This window comes from Pezoporus flaviventris, unplaced genomic scaffold, assembly GCF_033815535.1.
Source record: "Pezoporus flaviventris isolate CSIRO_AGI_PZ_B2104156 unplaced genomic scaffold, CSIRO_AGI_Pfla_v1 ptg000023l, whole genome shotgun sequence".
NCBI classification, from domain to species: domain Eukaryota; kingdom Metazoa; phylum Chordata; class Aves; order Psittaciformes; family Psittacidae; genus Pezoporus; species Pezoporus flaviventris.
The window spans coordinates 19828256-19847820 of NW_026892571.1; the positions used below are offsets into that span (position 1 = coordinate 19828256).

Genomic DNA, 19565 nt, shown 5'->3' on the forward strand with positions numbered 1-19565 from the left:
GACAAACTTCTAACTTAAATAAACTGGGCAGCAGAACCAGTCAAAAAAGCTGACACCCATCACCAAAAGAGCGTTATCACTTTTTTGGGGGAGGTATGGGTGTGGAATGTGCGTTGTGTGAGTTTGGTTCAGTAAATAGCCTGGGCAATATGTGCAGGTGCACGGGGAAGGAACTGCAGATGTGCCAGCTCCAACCCCTCTGTGCATTGACCTGAAACCTGATTTATTCTGTTGCTAACCTTACTCTTGGGGTTTGCTTCTTTCACAAGTTTCCATCACTTCCTTCTCTTTCCTGTGGTTTCCATCACTACAGCTCTTTGTTAGTGCCTCGGTTTTTAAAAGCCTTTTCCCTCCCCTTCTCTGTCTCCTTGGGGGGCTGGGATGGGTTTGGAAAACAGACTCGAGATCTTACAAGGACAGGAACCTTTCTTTCCTCCTTCTGTCACTGCCCTCTTGCTTTGAGGAGCAGGGGCAGGAGTGGAAGGCGCTTGCTCATCTGTTTGACGGGTTAAAACTTAAAACGGGAAGTTTAGGTTGGATATAAGGAGGACATTCTTTACTGTAAGGGTGGTGAGGCACTGGAATGGCTTTCCAGGGAAGCTGTGAATGCTCCATCCCTGGCAGTGTTCCAAGGCCAGGTTGGACAGAGCCTTGGGTGGCATGGTTTAGTGTGAGGTGTCCCTGCCCTTTGCAGGGGGGTTGGAACAAGATGATCTTAAGGTCCTTTCCAACCCTAACTATGATTCTATGAATAACCATTTCTGTTGCCATCTCCCCTGTCCTTCAGTGGTCCTGCAGTGTGAATGTTCCAAAGCATGAGCGGGCTGCTCCGCCTCGATGAGAGCCTCTGCCTGATAAACGTGCAGCTCTTGGACGTTGCTCCTTGCTGGTAATTGAAGTTCAGAATCCTTCCCCCTCAGAGGGGACATTCAGAGGTGAGTGTGACAGCTCCGTGGGCAGCAGGGATGGGGCTCTCCGGGGATGCCCCTTCCTTGCCCTGCACCGGCTGCACCAGCCTCTATGTGCCTTTGTCAGGGTGGGCTGCCCAGGCACCAGGAGCATCCATTGGGAACCACCTAGAACAGGATTTATGTTACTCTCCAGGTAGATCTATTTTAAAGCAGTATCTTCTGTGACTGTCACAAGTTCTAATGCATTTTGCTGGGATTGGTCTGCTTATTTTACTGTCAATTTGATTTTAAATGTGCCTTCACAACAGGACACTTGCTTATGATGATAGAGTTTACATACCGCTCCTGAGCTTCTGTACTCTCTTCTTGCTCTCTTGCTTTTGACCCTTGAGTAAATAGGATGCTTACAGCCTCATTCAGCTCCTGTGCTCTTGCAGCTTTGGTCCGAGCCGAGAACTGTACAGACAGGCTCCTAGGCCAGCAGCAGCAGCTCCTGGCCCGGAGGTTTGGCTGCTGTGGTGCTGCTCATCCAAAGCTCTCCTCACCCTGTCTTGCTGTGCCCTGGTGGTGTCAGAGCAGCACCGCTGGGAGCTCCAAACCCAGCAATGTTCTGGAATCAGTTATAACCCGGTCCCTGCTGCTTGCGCCAGTGACCTTAAAGCACTTCTGCCCCGTGATTTATTTAAGCACTGATGAATGATGCATTTCTGGCACTTTAGTAATTCATGTGAAGGCTCTTTGGAGTCAACTCCACATAACGTACCTCTGTGTGCTCGCTGGTGACTGACGATGTCAGACGATGGTTTCATCTGCTTCCTTCTCACTTTTTAAAGTGGCCTTGGATTATCCGCGGCTCAAACAGTGAGGACAAGTTCAGTGAGGCCACCTCCAACTGTCGGTGTCTGTTGTGAAAGAGGGAGCTAAGTCTAGAGCGAGGTAACAGCACACGTGACTGTGAGCATCTCTAGGCTTTAAGGAAAGGTATTTCGGGGCTGTATTTGTGTGCAGTGGAAGCTCTAATGTCAGCCAGTGGAGATCAATGTGACAGGGAGTACAGCAATGAGCCTTGTTAATTTAACTACAACTGTATTAATGGCTGAGGTCTGCCTGTGCTGGAAGGAATAGATCCTTATGGATTTACCAAAGTGATGGTTCATCTGGGGAGAGGAGAGGCCTAATAAAGGGTGGTGAGGCTGGATGCCCTTTCTGGCGATGTAATCCTTGCCCTTTTGAAGGGAATGTGTTCTAATTCTGTGTAAGGCTCCAGGCTCTCCTTTGGCAGCCACTGTTCTGGATGGTGCTTTGCCTGTTTTACAGTATCAGTTTTCCAAACAAAGCCACCCCTTTTCAAGCGCGTTCTGTCCAGGCAAGCACCTGGAAGTGATGTTCCTGTAGGCGCGATTCCCTACATCCACCCGACAAAGGCCCAGCAGGGAAGGGCACCTGGAGCCCATCTGCATACGCCCCTGTGCAGGGCTCCCCGACCCCAGTGGCCCAAAGACCAGAAGTACCAAAAGTGAGGCTCTTCAAATACCTGCTTCCTGTTCCAGGCCGGAGCAGCTGAATCCCTGTTCTTCCCGTTTCCTCCATTTGGATTTTTGTTTTCCTCGTCTCCTTCCCCTGTTTTTTCCTACAGAACCAGCCTGGAGCTCCCAGAGGTTCCCCACCGGAGCCTGGCCCAGTCTGGAGCTGCCCTTGTGCTGCAGAGTCCCGGTTCAATGGCGTTGGAAGCAGCAGGAATCCGGGGCTCCCAATGGAGGGATGCACAAACCCAGGGCAAGGCTCTGGGGGCATGCGGGTAAAACACATCAATGTTGTTCTTCCTCCAGCCCCCCCACAGCCGCCCTGACAAAGATAGAGCTGTTTGACTTGTTGATTAGCAAAAACATTAGCAGACCTCCTGTTTCAGGCATGAATAATTAATGTTTGTTCCTCATTAATTTCTTGTGGAACAGAGTCCTGTTGGGCTGCATTTAGATGCATTTCTAGAATTGAGAGCAAATACAAGACGAAAGAGCAGCCTGACAGATCAGGGCTCGTTCCGCCCCCCAGAAGATGCTGTCTGGTTGTTTCTATTCGCCCCATCGAGACCAGGTCGGGTTCATTTTTAACAAGCACCATGGCCTTTGCTCAATTTTCATTTCAGGGAATGATACAAGAAACAAGCTCTATAATTCATGCCCATTACAAGTGAGTACAAGACCTCCCCGTTGGCATGAACTCTCCGGCATCCTGCGTTCTGGGGACTTCAAATCAAAACCTTGTCTATGGCAAGATCCAAACCTTGGATTCCAGTAGTTTTGCAGGTGCTGCTGCCGAGGATGGGCTCTTTGTTCCACCTCCATCAAAAAAAGTGCTTCAGGGCTGCCCTTTGGCACCTCTTTTTCCAACGTGGCCACAGCGCTTTTCTGAACCTAAAAGCTTTTCAGTTCGGAGGCAGGATCAGCCCTGGCAAACACCCGCTCATCCTCGCAGGGCTGCCACTGACCAGGGGCATGGCCAGGACCTGGCTCTCCAAGAGCTCCTCACGTGCAGGCAGCAACACTTCGTTGTCTTTACTTGCAGAGAATGAGACTGAGCACTTGGGTTTAACCTGAAGCCACACACAAACCCCAGGTACCCCCCATCCCTTCCTTGGAAGGACGGGCAGGAGCCAGCCTGGCTGCTGGTCCTTCAGTGCACTGGCGAGTGGGGACCCTGCCTGGGCGTGAGCTGGGAGGGATGGAGTCCTGGGAGGGAAATCTCACTGCTGCTTCCAGCCCATCAGCAGCAGGACCTGTGTGCAGTTATCCTGCTTCCCACACCCTCCTCGCACCCACAGGATCCCCCCCGCCTGTTGGACACAGACTTCCCAGGTCTCAGCCTCACCAACAGCACGAGGTGGGAGCAGCAAAAGATAAAGCGTGGGAGAGAGACATGGGATGAAACCCAGGGTGCAGACTGTGCTGGTGGCAGCCGGATTGGCTGCTGCACAGCTGTTACCGGCTCAGCACTGAGATCCACAGCTGGTGTGGGAACAGCACGGACACCACGATCCAGAGGGGCTCACAGGACCCCCTCCTGCAGCTCCACGGCTCATCCCACCTCCAGGTTTGTCCCGGCCCTGGACTGTGGTGACCCTGGGAAAGCAGCAGAGCCCCCCAGTGCCTGCCTGCCTGCATGGGATGAAGGCTCTTGCCTCAAGCTGCCTGCACAATCTCTACTGCAGGACCCAGTTGAGCACCTGCCGAGTGGCACCTTTGGGGCGACGCCGTTTGCAGCTTTTCTGTCTGAAACAGTTTCCATCCCACCCCGCTCTGTTAAAAACTTCCCAGAATGGGGATGGTCCCTCCCTGCCCTCGCATCAACCCTTTGAGTGCTTTGGAACCCCCTTAAGCACCTTTCACCCTCCCAAGCCTCCCCAGGCTAGGCCCCGCATGACCCGCACCAGGAGCGGTTTGCCGCAGCGTGGTCCTGCCTCCCTGTGTGACCCCGTTACTTCCCATGCTGTGGAGGAACGGGCTCCTCTAAACCCGAGTGCTCTGGTGACGTCCTATCGCCGCGGAGCCGTCCTTGTGTCAGACCCCTCCCTGTGACACGGTACTGAGCCGGGCAGCTCCTGTAACGTTGCAACTTTCTTGTTGCTTTGTTAAGTTGGGCTCTTCAATCTCCTTAATGAATAAGAGAATCAAGCCAGGTAATTGATGCTTGGCCGTTTAGCTGATGAATAATTGACTGTCTGGGTAATCCTAGATAGTTCCTGATCAGATTGTGTGGTGGAACAGCCATAGCATACGGGATGGTGCAGGGCTCATGCTTCTGGGGCTCTGCATCACCAGAGCATGGGCAGCAGTCAAGAGGGGATTCTCCTCCTCTGCTGCGTTCTGGGGAGACCCCCCCTTGCAGAGACCCCCTGATCCAGCTCTGGGACAGCAGCACAAGAGGGATATGGAGCTGCTGGAGTGAGGCCAGAGGAGGCCATGGAGCTGCTGCGAGGGCTGGAGCAGCTCTGCTCTGGAGCCAGGCTGAGAGAGCTGGGCTGGGTCAGCCTGGAGAAGAGAAGGCTCCTGAAGGGGAGACCTGAGAGCAGCTCCAGTGCCTGAAGGGGCTGCAGGAAACCTGGAGAGGGGCTTTGGACAAGGGCCTGTAGGGACAGGCCAAGGGGAATGGCTTGAACCTGCCAGAGGGGAGACTGAGATGAGCTCTTAGGCAGAAGCTCTTCCCTGTGAGGGTGCTGAGGCGCTGGCACAGGGTGCCCAGAGAAGCTGTGGCTGCCCCGTCCCTGGCAGTGCTCAAGGCCAGGTTGGACACAGGGGCTTGGAGCAAGCTGCTCCAGTGGAAGGGGTCCCTGCCCATGGCAGGGGTTGGAGCTGGATGAGCCTTAAGGTCCCTTCAACCCAAACCAGTCTGGGATTCCAAGATTTTGTGATAACAAAATGCTGCATCTCAGCACCAGAACATAGCGCGTCAATCTTGAGCGAGGTCTCAAAAACCCAAATTCCTTTTCAGATGCCCAGTGAAGACAAATGTGAGAGCAGCAGGAAACCTGCCAGGACCTGGGATGGGCAGGACAGGAAGCCAAGGCTCCGCAGAGGAGACAGAAAGTGGGTACGCTTTTGCTCCCCCCTGGAGCAAAGGGAAAGTGTTAGCTGTGCTTTAGCACACTGGCAGGTCTCAGAAGGTGAGTACTGCAGTGGTCTGCTCCAGAGGAGCCAGATTTGTTGTGGTTGTTTCAAATGGTAATTTAAGAAAATGCAATGGGGCAAGTTATGCTGGCTTTGTGACTGTAATGGGTAACACTGCTCATAGTCAGCATGAAGTCATGGAGTCAGCATGTGCTGTGTATGAAGTAACACGTGGTTGTATTTCAAACTTCCCATCAGGCCTGTGTAAGCATTTATTATAGCATTCTTAAACTGAATTAATGCCATGAAGCCAAGAGCCTATCGCCAGTGCTCTGTGATGGGCTTTGAGTTACTATTCCAAATAACAATGGTTTGGTGTATTAGAAAACAGAACTTCTGAATCGTGATCAAGTGCAAAATAGCCCATGCTTTGAATCTGATTTTCCCTTCAGCTTTTCAGCGAGTCTCCTATGATGTTTCATCAGGGTTTGGTGGGTTTTTACTTCCAGTAGTACCATTAATTATTTACCAGTAGGTGAATGATCTCTGAAATCTATTGCAGTGACACCTTTGAGCCTGCAGATAGTTTCTGATGGCAAACCACCCGATCTCTTTTAACTTATTGTTTGTCCTTTGGACTCCTCTCCCCTGTTTGTGAGGTGTAACGGCAGTCGACAGGGCCAGGAACATCAATATTTCACAGCTTTAATTACAGGGAGCACAGCAGCTCCGTTACCCAGCCCAGTTTTGTTCAAGGCAGCTGCTGTCGGGAGCGAAGGAAAACCCTGTGCTTGGAACAGGCAGTGGGGAGTGTGTTCGGGTGGGCTGTGACAGAGAAGTGCTCAGAGCTGGGACCCCAACCTGAGCTCCACACCCAAGGGGTGATGCTCAGCTGCAGCGCGGCCTCTGGACAGCACTCGGGAATGGGGAAGGAGGTGTTCCCATGTCTCTGTCTCCTCCTTCTTTGAAAGGGAAACAACAAGGGAGAGATGGAAAAAAGATGCCACCCAGTGCAAACGATCCTGGAGCCAGGGCTGGTAGATGTGCTTTGAGCAGCGGGCACTGCCTCTGGCTTTACCCCCAGCTTCCCATTCAGAACCTCTTCTTTATCTGTGTTAGCCAGACAGCAGTGGAGAGAGGGAGGGCTCAAAGCAAAACCAAACAAAGGCTTGAAATTTATCCCTCTATTAATTACTCGCACCCCAGCAGGGCTGCTGTGAATATGGTGCCACTTCAGATAAAACTTTCATGCCGCTCTTTAGGCCCTCTGAAATATAAATGATTTCCGTTAAATGTTTCATCGCAAATCAGGGCTCGCAGCCCTGCGCAGCGCGCGGGGAGGAGGCCGCTTTGCGCGCTCCCTGCTCCTGCAGCGCGGGGACCCCGCGCACCCCATGGCGCTCTCCGCGGTGCTGCCGCCGCAGGGCCGGAGCCCCGGCGCTGTCCGTGGTGCTGCCTCCCGGAGCCCTCCGCGGCGCCGCCGTCCGGTCCCCCCCGCTCCGGCGGGCCGCAGCTCCGCGGCCGGTCGCTGCCTCCGCTTCCGCGCAGGGCCCGGCTGGCGGCGGTGTCAGGGAGCCGGGAGAGCGGCCCCTGCGGCCCCACTCTGCGGTCCCTGAGCCCCCGCAGAGCTCTCGGGGACTTCAAATCCAGCGGCAGGTTTTTACTTGGTGGTTTCAGCCCTGCAGAGCCCTCAGCGGACCCGGACCATCGAGTGCCTGGAGAGGTGCGAAACCGGACAGAGCAAACCTGGACCGCCTACGGGTGCTGTGGAAACGTCGGGGCGATGTCTCCCGAGGGGTGAAGGAATGGGGGGGGGGGGGGGCATTGGCCGCACTGAGGGTCTCTCTCGCCTCCCGAACCTCCAGCCCTTGGCAGCGCTCGGAGCCCCCTGCTCGTTTTACCACGCCCCGTGCTCGACACCGCGCTTCACGGGATTGACGGGGGCCCGGGCTCCGAGGGGCGGAGGTGGGCCCGGGCCTGCAGCAGCCGCTACCCCCGGGGCAGCGCTGCGGAGCCACAAAAGCCACCGCCCCCTCGATCCGCTCCTGTTCTGGTTCCGCTCCCCCCGCGGCGGGTAACCGAGCGGCACTGGTCCTGGCCGCGGGAAGCGCCTGCCAGCGGCGGCCAGCGGCGGGTCCCAGGGCCCTCCGGTCCCGGAGCGGGGCCACTGCCGGGGCTGGCCGGGGAGGCGATGCCCGGGGCTGCGAGACGCTCCGGGCCCTGACGGCGCGTCCCGCCGCCCCGAGCAGAGCGCTGTGGAGGGCGGCCTGGAGGTCCCACTGCCCGTGTGTTGCCCGCTCTGTCCCACTGCACAGTACCGCACTTCACTGCACCGCACTGCACAGCACAGAGCAGCACAGCACCGCACTGCACTGCACTGCACGCCTGCGCGGGGCCCGCTCCTGGCAGGCAGCATGTAAGATGAGTGAAGATGGGGGGGGGGGGGGGAGCGGGCGCGCAGAGGCAGCGCTGCCATCGAACATCGCTCACTCGGGCAGCGGCGGGGCAGGGAGCGAACCCCGAGTCGATGCCAGGGGCTGCGCACCCGCGAGGGGCGCAGGACGATGGCCCTGAACGCCAAGCAGCCCTTCACCATGCCCGCCGCCCTGCAGGAGCCCAAGTTCTCCAGCCTGCACGCCAGCGCGGAGGCGATGCGCAGAGTTTGCCTCCCGGCCCCGCAGGTACGTAGACGGAGCGGAATTACCGCTTTGAGGCACATTTTCTGACAGGCACCGACTTAATGTTTTTTTCATGTCACCAGAAACACTCGCGCGTCTCGGCGCCCCTCTCCCCCCTCTCCCGCTCCCGTCTCTGATCCGCACGTCTGCGCGAGCTTTCCTATTAATTTTTATGACCTGAGCTCCGAGGAGGAACCGCGGTGCCGGGGCAGGTTTTTCAGCCGGAGATGACAGTATTCCCCACTGACTCCGCCATGCGCGTTCTTGCTCGCAGCTCCAGGGCAATATATTCGGGAGCTTTGATGAGAGCCTGCTGGCCCGCGCGGAGGCTCTGGCCGCCGTCGACATCGCCCCCCACGCCAAGGGCCACCCCCACCACCACCACCACCCCCCCTTCAAGCCGGACGCCGCGTTCTCCGCCATGAGCGGGGTCCCTTGCGCCGCCGCCGCCCTCCCGCTGCCCGCCGCGCTCCCGCACCCGCTCCCGCACCCGGCGCTGGACGGCGGCGACCTCCTGGAGCACCTCTCCTCGCCGCTGGCCGTCGGGGGGCTGCCCGAGCCGCCGCCGCTGCCGCCCGCCGCCCCCCTGGCCCTGCCCGTGGGCGCCCCAGGGGGGCCGCCGCCGCCCGCCGCGCCCGAAGCGGGGTCGGACCCGCGGGAGCTGGAGGCCTTCGCGGAGCGGTTCAAGCAGCGGCGGGTGCGGCTGGGGGTGACCCAGGCCGACGTGGGGGCGGCGCTGGCTGCGCTGCAGCTGCCGGGGGTGGGCGCGCTCAGCCAGAGCACGATCTGCCGCTTCGAGTCGCTGACGCTGTCGCACAACAACATGGCAGCGCTGCGGCCAGTGCTCCAGGCCTGGCTGGACGGCGCCGAGGCCGCGCACCGCGACCGCGCCGCGGGCCCCGACCTGCTGCCGGGCACCGAGCGCAAGCGCAAGCGGACCTCGATCGCCGCGCCCGAGAAGCGCTCGCTGGAGGCGTTCTTCGCGCTGCAGCCGCGGCCCTCCGCGGAGAAGATCGCGGCCATCGCCGAGAAGCTGGACCTCAAGAAGAACGTGGTGCGCGTCTGGTTCTGCAACCAGCGGCAGAAGCAGAAGCGCATGAAGTACTCGGCGGTGCACTGACGGCACCCGGGCCCGCCGCACCGGCACCGACAGCCCCGACGGCGCCGCCTCATCGCACCCCCGGGACGGGACGGGACGGCCCCGCGAATCTCCCTGCGCCTCCGGGGCATTCCGGGATCGCAGCCGATCGCGGCGGTGGCGGAGGGTCCGCGGTTTTTCGGACGGGCAGGGCCGCTCCGGGCAGAGCCGCCGCTCCCCGCTCCCCCCGCCCCGGAATAAAGCTTTATTTTTCCACCCGAAGGGACGTGTCTTTCCTCTCCGCCCGCGCGGGCAGCACCAAAGGAAACACCGGCCAGTGCAGACCAAACCAACACCCTTCGGCGGCCCGTCTCCCCCCCCCGGAAATGCTCCGGGGCTGTGCCCCGCCGGGCCCCCGGTACCGCCCGGTGACCCGGCAGCAGCTCCCGGGCTCGTCCCGCCTGTCGGGTGGGAGCACAGGCAAAACCCACCGCGGGCTCCTTTCTGATGCGCTTTAGAAGGGGAAAAGGTTTTTATTTAGGACTCCGAAGCACCTTAACGATTAAAAATGAGCACGAGCCTCCTCGGAATATTTCCCTTCAGCGTTTCAATGAGTGACATCAAACCGGGAGCCGGGTCCCAGCCACCTCCCCCGTTGGGGAAGGACCAGCGACCTCTCAAATCCAGCCTGACAATTGCCGGGAGCCGGGGAGCTCCTTGGCTCCGCGTTTCCCCTGTCAGCCCCAACGATTTGTCCCCAAACGTCCTTCAATAATAAAAGCCCTTGTGCCATTACACTGGGGGTCCTGAACACTTGATGATGCAATATTAATTCCTACCGTAGGATCAAAGGGGCCGAGTGCAGCCCAGGCGGCATCCGTCCCCCGACTCTCCCGGTGCCGCCGGACGCGGGGCCTTTCCGCGAGTGCTTTTATGCAAACGAGCCAGGTAAGAGGCGGTTCCGTCCCTTCCCTCGTCCCGTGCATGGCCGGCAGCGTCCCCCAGAGGTGGCCCCTCGGGCTGGAGACCGGCTCCGGCGGCCGTCGGGGCGGCGGGACTGGGGCTCGTTCCAAGCGCGGTGCCGCTGGCTCGGGAGGAGGGATCAGCCTGGACCCCCGGCCAAACCCCCCCGCCGCTTCACAAGCCTTTATGTTCTAGTATGCGACAGGAATAACAACCCTCCCAAAGCTGTCCTCGGAGCGGGTTATTGTCCTCTCGGGCTGCGTTAAGCCTGAGCCTCACTTAGCCCGTGTTTCTGCTCACCTGCCTGAGAGCCTTACAGACCTGGTGGCCGTTATCTTCCTGCCTGTTCGCTTCTGGAGGACATCGGGTCGTGCTTATCATGGCAAAGGTGTCACCGCAGCGTCACTTTTGGGAGCTGGTTTTGCCGAGATCTGCACTTTTTGTGACAATTCTGCATTTCTTCGTTTGGCCAGGTCTGGAGAAATGGCTTAAAGGTGTAAACCCAGTCCTAAAGGAACTCTCCCAGACTTGCAGTAGCTGTCCCAGAAGCGGGCTCCCGTGGGCTTCTCCCACTCAAACACGCTGATCGGGAGACCTGAAGCTCCTGCTCCTCCTAGCTCCCTGCCCTGTATTCCCGGTTTTCCTGCATGGACACAGTGCTGCAGAGGCTCTGCCGGGATTTCCCTCTTTGCAAACCCCGGGTTTATTTCCACCCGGCAGGTGCAGGTTTGTGCCTTGCTCTGCCCCACACACAGGACCCGACCCCTCTCCCGGGGCTTGGCTCTGGAGGTCACCCACGAGCTGCTTTAGTCACTGCCGATGCCTGAGCCTTCCCCTGGCTGTGCCGGGCCGCGCCGGGACCCCCTTCACCCTCCCAGGGCACCGACTCGGTGAGGAGCTGCCTCCAAAGCTCCCTCCGCTCCCTGTTGCTCTCTCCAGGCGCGTGAGGATCAGGGTTCCCCGCTCCCTGCAGGACCGCGGGGCTCCTTGTCCTGGTCCGCAGGGCTGTGGGACCTCCCCGGGACACTTCCTTCCTCCCAAGCCCACCTCCCACAGGCCAGGCCTGCTGAGAAAGGGCAATGCCTTCAGTGAGCCCCTGCAAAGCACCGGAGATGGGCTCGGAGATGCCGGGCGAAGCCGGCGCGTGTCCCGCGGGCATCCCCGGTCTCCGGTTTCTGAACAATCAGTTCATTTTCTTCCCCACTCCCTGCTTGTTCCTCAATCTGCCTCTCGCCGTCTCCCGGGGGCTGCGCACTGAGGATGAAAGCGCAGCGACCCAAACAAGCCACCGGCGGTGCTCATCCCATTGATTCTTACACCAAACCTCCCTTCATGCACGAAGGATGGAAAAATGATCCCGTTAATAAGTGCAGGGAGCAAATCAATCGAGGCACATCTGATAGCACAGGAGGTGGGGGGGGGGAGCCCCAGGTGTACAAAAGCACACCTGTGGAAAGGGGGGTGGGGGGACGACGACACAGGGAGGTGACAGCCTTGGGATGGGGCATGTGGGGACACCCGGCAAGAGAGGGCTGGGGGTGCAGGGGTTTGGGGTGTGCGGGGTGGGGGTGATGAGGTGTGCAGGGTAGGCTGAGGTGTGGAAACAAGGCCATACGATCAGCTGGGTTGGAAAGGACCTTTAAGACCATCAAGTCCCACATTTGTTTCCCAGAGTGATTTTCAGCTGCAAAAATCCCATTTTCCAGTGTCTTTTTTCTCTGCACTTCCCCGCTCCAAGGTTTCGCTTCTCCCGAGTTTGGGAGGAGGAGGTTCGCCCTCCCCTGGGGACACATCCGGTTTGGGATACAACGTTCCTTAGGCCAGCAGCATCTGATGGAACTGCTCCGTGACACCAGCCCAGCCTCAGCGCCGGGCCCCCTGCCTTGGCTGTGTTCCACAAGGCAGGAGGGAGGATCAACGCCTGCACCCGGAGATGTGGGACCTCAGGCTGAGGAATGCCATGGCACTGGGGAAGGGGGACCCCGAATCCCAGCACCCCGGGCAATGTGGTCCTGTTCAGCCCAGCCCAATCCATACCAGACCAGTTCAATTCAGACCACCTCAGCCCTTTTCAGGCCAGCTGAGCACGGGATCAGCGCTCAGCGCAGCTCCAGGACTGTTCCTGGATGCCCATCTCTGAGCAGGGCTTCCAAGAAGGGGCATCTGGCCTGGCAGCCCCCTGTCCCCAGCACCCCGCTGTCCCCAGCAGCTCAGCACAGGGACAGGCCTGGCCCTTCTGTCACCCGCTGGCTTGGAGACCCTCTGATGGGAAAGGAAGCCCCACTGCTCGCCGGTGTAAAGCAAGAGGAGCTCATTCCAGCCATAGAGCCCCTGTAGTTATCTCCAGGGCAGGATATTTTAGAGCAATTCAATGAGTTTGTCTTTAATGACACCAGTTGTGCTTTGCAGTTTGCCTGGAAATGATATAAATTTATTCCATCACCAGGACATGGCTTAGACCACTTAAGCAAATTTAGAGCTCTGTATGGAGACACGTCACAACATTTTCAATCGAATTTTGTATGGAGCAAAAGAGCACAAGAGGAAAATTAAACACTGGTTTCAGATCCAAAGGGAATTAATGTACAATAACGCTCCGTGAACCCGGATCAGCTGCTGTACAATGGCACTGACACACAGCAAACGTCTCCAACTGCCTGCAGCACGTGGAGCTCCTACACAGAGCATGCACTAGGGGTGGCCTCAGAGCCGCTGAGCCCCAGACCCGCTCCCAGCCACCCTGCCTGTGGGTGCTGGGGCTCAGGTAGGGGCCTGTGGGGCAGGGGGGGCTGCACTGGGTAGGAGCAGGGATCCCCGTTTGCAGGCAGTCAGAGCAGAAGGGGGTGCACAAAAACACCTCTCGGCTGCAGATCTGCTGCCTTTGCTGGGGCGTCGCTGAGGATTCATGAAGCGTTTCTGGGGCATAAATGCAATAATCCTAATTTCGGGATCTGGTAACAGTCACCCTGCACCCTGCGCCCCACAGCAACATGCGAGGGGCTCCACAAGCCACGTGTGCAGAAGGAAGCCCCAAGGGGCTGGATGCTGAGGGGTCTGGACTTCACTGCACTGGGCTGCGGCTGGGACCTGGGCTCTGCTCCCCCTGGGTTACACCTTCCCTTGACAGCTTCTCCTCCCAGGAGAGCAGGAAGCCGGGAGCAGTGGGGAGGTTAATCACTGCCAGCATTTACTTGCTTTTTAAACTTGCATGAGTTTGGAGATCAGAACGGAGAGGAGATGTAGGGCAGATGGATTTGCAGGGAATCCTTTGATTCCCTCCTCCTCGAGGCTGCTGTGTCTGACACCAGCCTTCTGCGAGCTTACACCAGCCCTTGTTTACACAGGGTGAGCCCTGCTGCAGGACCCTGGGAACACTGGGTATGCTGCTGGGGGGAGGATGGTGGCACAGGGACACCTGTGGGGGAGAGGGATAGCATGGGGAGCACACAGTGGTCCAAGGTCTCCCTGGCAGCACCCAGGGGTCTTCAGACCAGAGAATTGGAGTTGTGAAGCATTTCAACCCTGTTGGCAGCATCAGTACTCGGTCAGAACATCCCTGGGGTGCTCCGCATAGAGCCAGGCCCCAGCTCCCCCCATCTGCATCCCGTTTGTAACCAACTGCTTCTGAGCTTCGATCCATCCTTGTCTCTTCCCCCCCGAACCGGTGACACCACCCAGGCCGAACGCACCAGAGGCTGCATGGTCCTGTCTGCCTCTGGCCGTGTGCTGCCAGGAGCCCTTGGGAATCTGGGGTCAGTGCAGGCCGGCGCTGCCCGGGGGGGCAGAGCGATGCTCACAGCCCCTGCACACAGGGCACATGAGCCAGTCACGTAGTGTCAGCGGCTCCGTGTCGCAGTCGCATTGGATGCCACGTGCAGGCACCTTAACATGGAAAACGCATTAGCTCCCACAGAGGAAACCTGAGCAAACCGGCTGTGAGGGCCGTGTCCTGGGTTTCCACACCGGTGCCGTCCTGTGGGATGGCGCGGCAGAGCCGAGCGGAGCACGAGGAGCCGCTTCGCTCCAATTCACCGCAGCCAAAAGGACACGGGACTGGGAGCTCCTCCCGGGACAGAACAGATCCCGTCACTCCTGCAGCCCTCCGCATGTCACCCCATGGCCTCTGCCAGCCTCATCCCCCGAGGGTCAGCCCCACGGACACTGTGGACCCTCCCGTTCCGCTGCAGGAGCAGGAGAGCGCATCCACCCTGTCCTCCATCAGACAGCTTCTATCCTAAAGCTGCCTCATTAAACATTAACCCCGAGGCGGAGCGCTCCCGGTCTCGCAGGGAAAGGCACATTTTCAGCGCTCTGTGGAAGTCCTCCTCTCCCCTGTACCCCATCACACGCACACGCACGAGGCTGGCACGTGGCCACCCCAGCCCGCACCTCCCACCGGGAAGGGAAACGGAGCTGTCCCGGGGCTGTCCCCTGAGCTGACCCCGCGGCCCTTCCCGGCCCATCCTGCTCCCCTGGGGGGGCGCTGGTGGGGTCCGGGGGCGCTTCAGCCCTGGCAGCACTCGGGCAAACCGCGTCTGCCCCACACACCCTGCCCCTGCGCCCGTGCTCTGCGAGGGAGCTGAGCCAGCCCCGGCCAGCAGCCCCCGGCAGCGCGGGCTGGGGAAGGGGCCCAGGACGAGCAGAAGCCGTGGTCAGAGCTGGAGGAGAGCCCGGCACGAGCGGAGATGCACCCGGGGCACCTCAGCGTCCGTGTACAGCCCCCACCCGCCAGCCGGGAGCCGGGTCTGTGCCCCAGCACCGGGACCAGGCTGCTCGGCGGCGGGGCTCTGCTGGGGGGTCACCGGTGGCTGAGCCCTGCTGCCACCTCCCCGGGCATCGCCTGATGGCAGCACAGCGCGGTCCTGCGGCAGCGGGAGCAGCGGCGGTGGAAACGGGAGAGCAGCAGCACCTAGGCACATCAATAATGCATACAATGCCAGCAGCAACAAAGGCAGAGAGGGACCTGAAGCAGGAGAACAGAATATCACAGAGCTTTTTAATGGTCTGTTTCTATCAGCGTCAGCTCCGTGGCTGGTTTCAGGCAGAAGTTTCCCGGGACACCTCCATAATTCCAGGCCGAGTGTGCAGTGCCCTGTGGCTGTCACTGGTCTCCAGTGCTTCCAGAAGGACCTGGGTGTTGGGTGGCATGGTCCCTCCTGGCCAAGGGGCTGCAGGGGATGGCTGTGGCACAAACAGCAGGCAGAGAGGCTGGGCATGGCTCTGTTGGCTGTACTTCACCTGTAAGCTCCCGAGCCTGAGTGAAACCCTCTGCTTTGGCTGACTGGGCACCTCCATGGAACTCACACCCATCTCTGCAGCTCCCACCACAGCTGAGCTCTGCAGGCCCTGTCCTGCATTATCAGGGGAGTCTCAGACTCCCCACGTACATTAAAACCAGGATTTAGATAAATACAGGGAAAGCATCAGGCCAGAGCAGGGAGCTCTGTGCCAGGGTCTGTGTGTGTGCTGTGCAGCAGCTGATGCAGTGGGTGGGGATGTGTTAAAGTCTGGCAGTGCCCAGGCCCATCTGCTGCTCCAGCCCCGCTGTCAAGCAGGAGCACAGTACAGGCACGGCTGGTGGAGGGGCACAACCAGCACATGTGGGGCCGAGGGTGCCAGTCCCAGGGTTTCTGCCCCCAAACCCTCCTCTTGAGCCCCACCACAGGGTTACTGAAGGGTTTAAATGACGTTATCCCCCTTCAGGGCTGCAGAAGCAGAGGGATGAGCAGTGTGATGTGATGGGTGCAACGTGACAGGGTGCAGTGTGATGTGGCACAGTGGGTACCACCACTGCAGTGTGCACGCCAAGGGGCTGGACTCCCCATCGCTGGCTGTCAAGGCTTCCTTCAGGTCTTCCCCTGCATTCCCAAGGTGTGGTTTCCAAACCCAACAGTTATTTAAACCTCATGGAAAAGCACCACCACAAATGCTTTTCCCTGCCCTTAATTTAATAGCCTAGCAGTCAGAAAACATGGGAGGGCTGCTCCACAAGCAGGTTTGCTGTGAAGTTAAATTAGCCCGAGAAGCCAATTTCCATTTTATTCATTGCTATTCTGCATTAAAAAAAATACACGAGGACTAAACAACGGGTGCATCAGCAGAACAGAGGGGGGCAGATCCCGATCAGAACCGTCGTCCACGTCCTTCCTGTTTATCTGCAGCCCACAGCTTTGCAAGAGCTGCTGGGTCTGGGAGTAAGCAGCTTCCAGGGATGCACAGACCCAGCATATGGCACTCCCCTTCGCCAAAGCCGTGCTGTGCTCCCGCCAACGGGACAGCCTGGAGCCAGGCTGAGCCCTGGGCCCTGCAGGGACCTTCCCTCCCCGGGGAGCTGCCCCGACGGCTCCAGGAGGCCGGTGAACGCTGTGCCGCGCGATGCCAGCTCGGGAATGCCGCCCTGCGGCGCGGGAGCTGGGTCTCCTCGGCAGATGCTGGCCCTGCAGCAGCCCAGAGCCCTGCAGAAAGCCCAGGGCAAAGTTTCTGATTCAGCATCACGCTTCAGCCTCAACCCTGAGAGCAGCTGAACAGCAATGACAGGAACTCAGCATCTCCGGGCTGAAAACCAGCTCCTATCACACAGCTGCCACAAGGAAGGAAAAGGCCACTCGGACCTCGGGAACTTGGGCAGATTTGAGAGGGAATATCCGGAAAGAGACATTTCAAGCATCCTCCCTGTGTGTCTAGCGGAGAAGTGGGACCGCGTAGGGAACAGCCCTTCAGGAATCACAGGGATCAGACACTTGAAAAGGTTTATAGTTCAAAAACCTCCACGGAGGACGCTCTTCCTGGAGCAGGGGCAGCAGCTTCTGAGCCACCCCAACGAACCTGGGGTGGACCAGTGAGAGGAAACCCAGGCTGGAACCCTGTCCATTTTCACCACATCCACACTGCACCAGCAGACGCAGCAGCCCCGCAGTTGGTTTAGGTCTGAGTTTCCATCTCTCCCTGGCCAAGCCCTTGCTGCTGGAGGTGCTCTCCAGCAGGAGCGCAGCCGGAGGCGCTTCCAGGAGGTGAACAGGCTGGTCCTGGCCAGGCCTGCTCTGCTCCAGCCCCGGTGTCCACCCGAGCGTGTCCGTGCCCACCAGTCCCCATGTACTGCTCTGCCGGCTCATTAGTGAGGGTGTCCCTGCGTTACTAGAACTCAGGTTTTTAATGACACTGAGAGGAAGTAGGTGTTAAGCACAACAAACTGCTGCTTTCAAGAGCCCCATCCTGCTCCACGGGCAGTGGCCATCGAAGTTGTCACAGTGACTCAAGGTTAATTGCTCCTGGAAGAGCTGCATCCCGAGGATTAGCGGCTGGAATGTTTTGAGGAAACAAAGCTGAGCAGGGAGGGGGGGGCAGCGTGGAACGGGGCCCGGCTCCCCCCGAGCACAGGGACGGGCCTGGCAGCTTTCTCTGCCAGCCTGTAATTAATAAATTATTGAGACAATCCTGAAACAAGCAGATGAAAAGGGGATGAAAGACGCTGGTGGCAGGCAGGCAGCCCCGCTGCCTGAGGAGGAGCTGAGCTACCGCGTCCAAAACCTGTTTTATCTCCTGTTGTCAGAAAGCGACGATCACTCGCGAGGGGGACGCGGCTCCGTCTCCTCTCCCCTCGCGGGGCACAGACGGGCTCCTTGCATCCTGCACTGGGCAGAGCCCAGGAGTTTGTCCCAGCTCCTCCCGCGGCTCCTGACAGCGGACCCGGGAAGAGGGAGAACCCGGCTCCCGGGGCTGCTCCCACCGAGGTGCGGGGTCGGGGACAGGCTGGGAGCAGCTCCCGGGGCCGCTGTCAGGAGTCCTCGAGGCAGCAGCTCAAAGCAAAGCGCATGAATAAAGAAACCGCGTAGCGAAATCAAAGTCTGCGAGAGGCTCCTGAGCGCGGCACCTCCGGACGCCCCTCAGCAGCTCGCATCGTCTTTATTGTTTAACAATAGGCACGTTGACAAAGAGGAGTGGGAAAATCGGGACCACAAAATCAAAGCAGCCGGAGGTGGGAAGCGCCGATGGCTCCGGGCGGGCTCCCCCAGCACAGGGAAGGCGGCTGCGCGGGGTTACCGCCGCCCCCGTCCCCCTGCAAGCGCCGCAGGAAGGGCTCCTCTCCCGCGTGTGGAGCGGTTCAGTTACACGGGATCAGCGCGGGACCGGCTGTGTGAGCGCAGCGTGCTTCCCTTGCTCTCGCTCGTTAACGGCTGTACCGAGTCCCCAGCTCACCACCCGCCAGCCCCACGGGACGCGGCTCCGAGGCACCCGCGGTGCCGCAGGCGCAGCCGCACGGGGCCCGCCGCAGCGGGGCTCCCCACGCTGAGCGCGGCACCGCCGGGCACTGCCCGGGCTCCCACCTCCGCGCCGCAGCCCCTGCGCCAGAGCCACGTCCCCGCCGCGCGCCCGTGCTCGGCTCGGCCATGGTCCTGCTGCGAGCGGAACCACGTGGGTGACCCCCACTGACCCCGCGGGGAGCCAGGGGCTGCCCCGGAGGAACCGCGCCCGCGGCCGTGAGGGGCAGGGGCAGGGGCAGGAGCAGGGGCAGGGGCAGGGGCAGGGGCAGGGGCAGGGGCAGGAGCAGGGGCAGGGGCAGGGGCAGGGCAGGGGCAGGGGCAGGGGCAGGGGCAGGGGCAGGGGCAGGGGCAGGAGCAGGGGCAGGGGCAGGGGCAGGGCAGGGGCAGGGGCAGGGGCAGGGGCAGGGGCAGGGGCAGGAGCAGGGGCAGGGGCAGGGGCAGGGGCAGGGGCAGGGCAGGGGCAGGGGCAGGGGCAGGGCAGGGGCAGGGGCAGGGGCAGGGGCAGGGGCAGGGGCAGGAGCAGGGGCAGGGGCAGGGGCAGGGGCAGGAGCAGGAGCAGGGGCAGGGGCAGGGGCCGGATCCCGGCTGGGGCCGCCGGGGGGCGCCAGCGCCGAGCCCAGCTCCAGGCCCCCTCTGCGGTGGCGCCCCCCGGCGGCCCGGGAGGGGAGGGGGGGGGGGGAGGTGGCTCTCGGTTCCCGCCCGCTCATTGGCTGCTGCCCGTAACTCCGTTTTCCGGGAGGTTGCCCCTCCCTCGCGCTCTGCCATTGGCTGCGCTCGAGCTCCGCCCCCGATGACGTGCCGGGCGGGACGCTTCTGATTTGGCGTTTGTGGTTGGGAGAGCACCGCCTCCGCGGGATGTGATTGGCGGTTGCCGCACGGGTTCCCTCCCGCTGATTGGATGGAGGGCCCTTCAGTTTTTCGCCCGCGGCGGGTTCCGTCTGACGTGAGGTCAGATCCGCTCCTTCCTCCGGGTCACGCCTCACGTGACTCATGCCGCAAGCGGCTCGGGCCGCCTCCGCTCAGCCAATCCCGACGCATCTTGCTTGCCCCATTCAAAGTCGGCGGGTGCT

General features: G+C 60.2%; 1 protein-coding gene across 1 annotated transcript; it reads left to right on the forward strand.

Moving 5' to 3' along the window:
- The first annotated feature begins 7917 nt into the window (after positions 1-7917).
- On the forward strand, positions 7918-9422 carry POU4F3 (POU class 4 homeobox 3). The gene is made up of 2 exons (XM_061457250.1): positions 7918-8196; positions 8468-9422. Exons 1-2 carry the CDS (start codon positions 8080-8082, stop codon positions 9311-9313), a joined length of 963 nt encoding a protein of 320 aa, XP_061313234.1. The 5' UTR covers positions 7918-8079; the 3' UTR covers positions 9314-9422.
- The last annotated feature ends 10143 nt before the right edge of the window (positions 9423-19565 follow it).

Bases quoted from the DNA above. Each gene is read 5' to 3' on its own strand.
- POU4F3 (XM_061457250.1), top strand. From the start codon at position 8,080: ATGGCCCTGAACGCCAAGCAGCCCTTCACCATGCCCGCCGCCCTGCAG. The intron at 8,197-8,467 runs GTACGTAGACGG...TCTTGCTCGCAG, and splicing joins TTTGCCTCCCGGCCCCGCAG to CTCCAGGGCAATATATTCGG.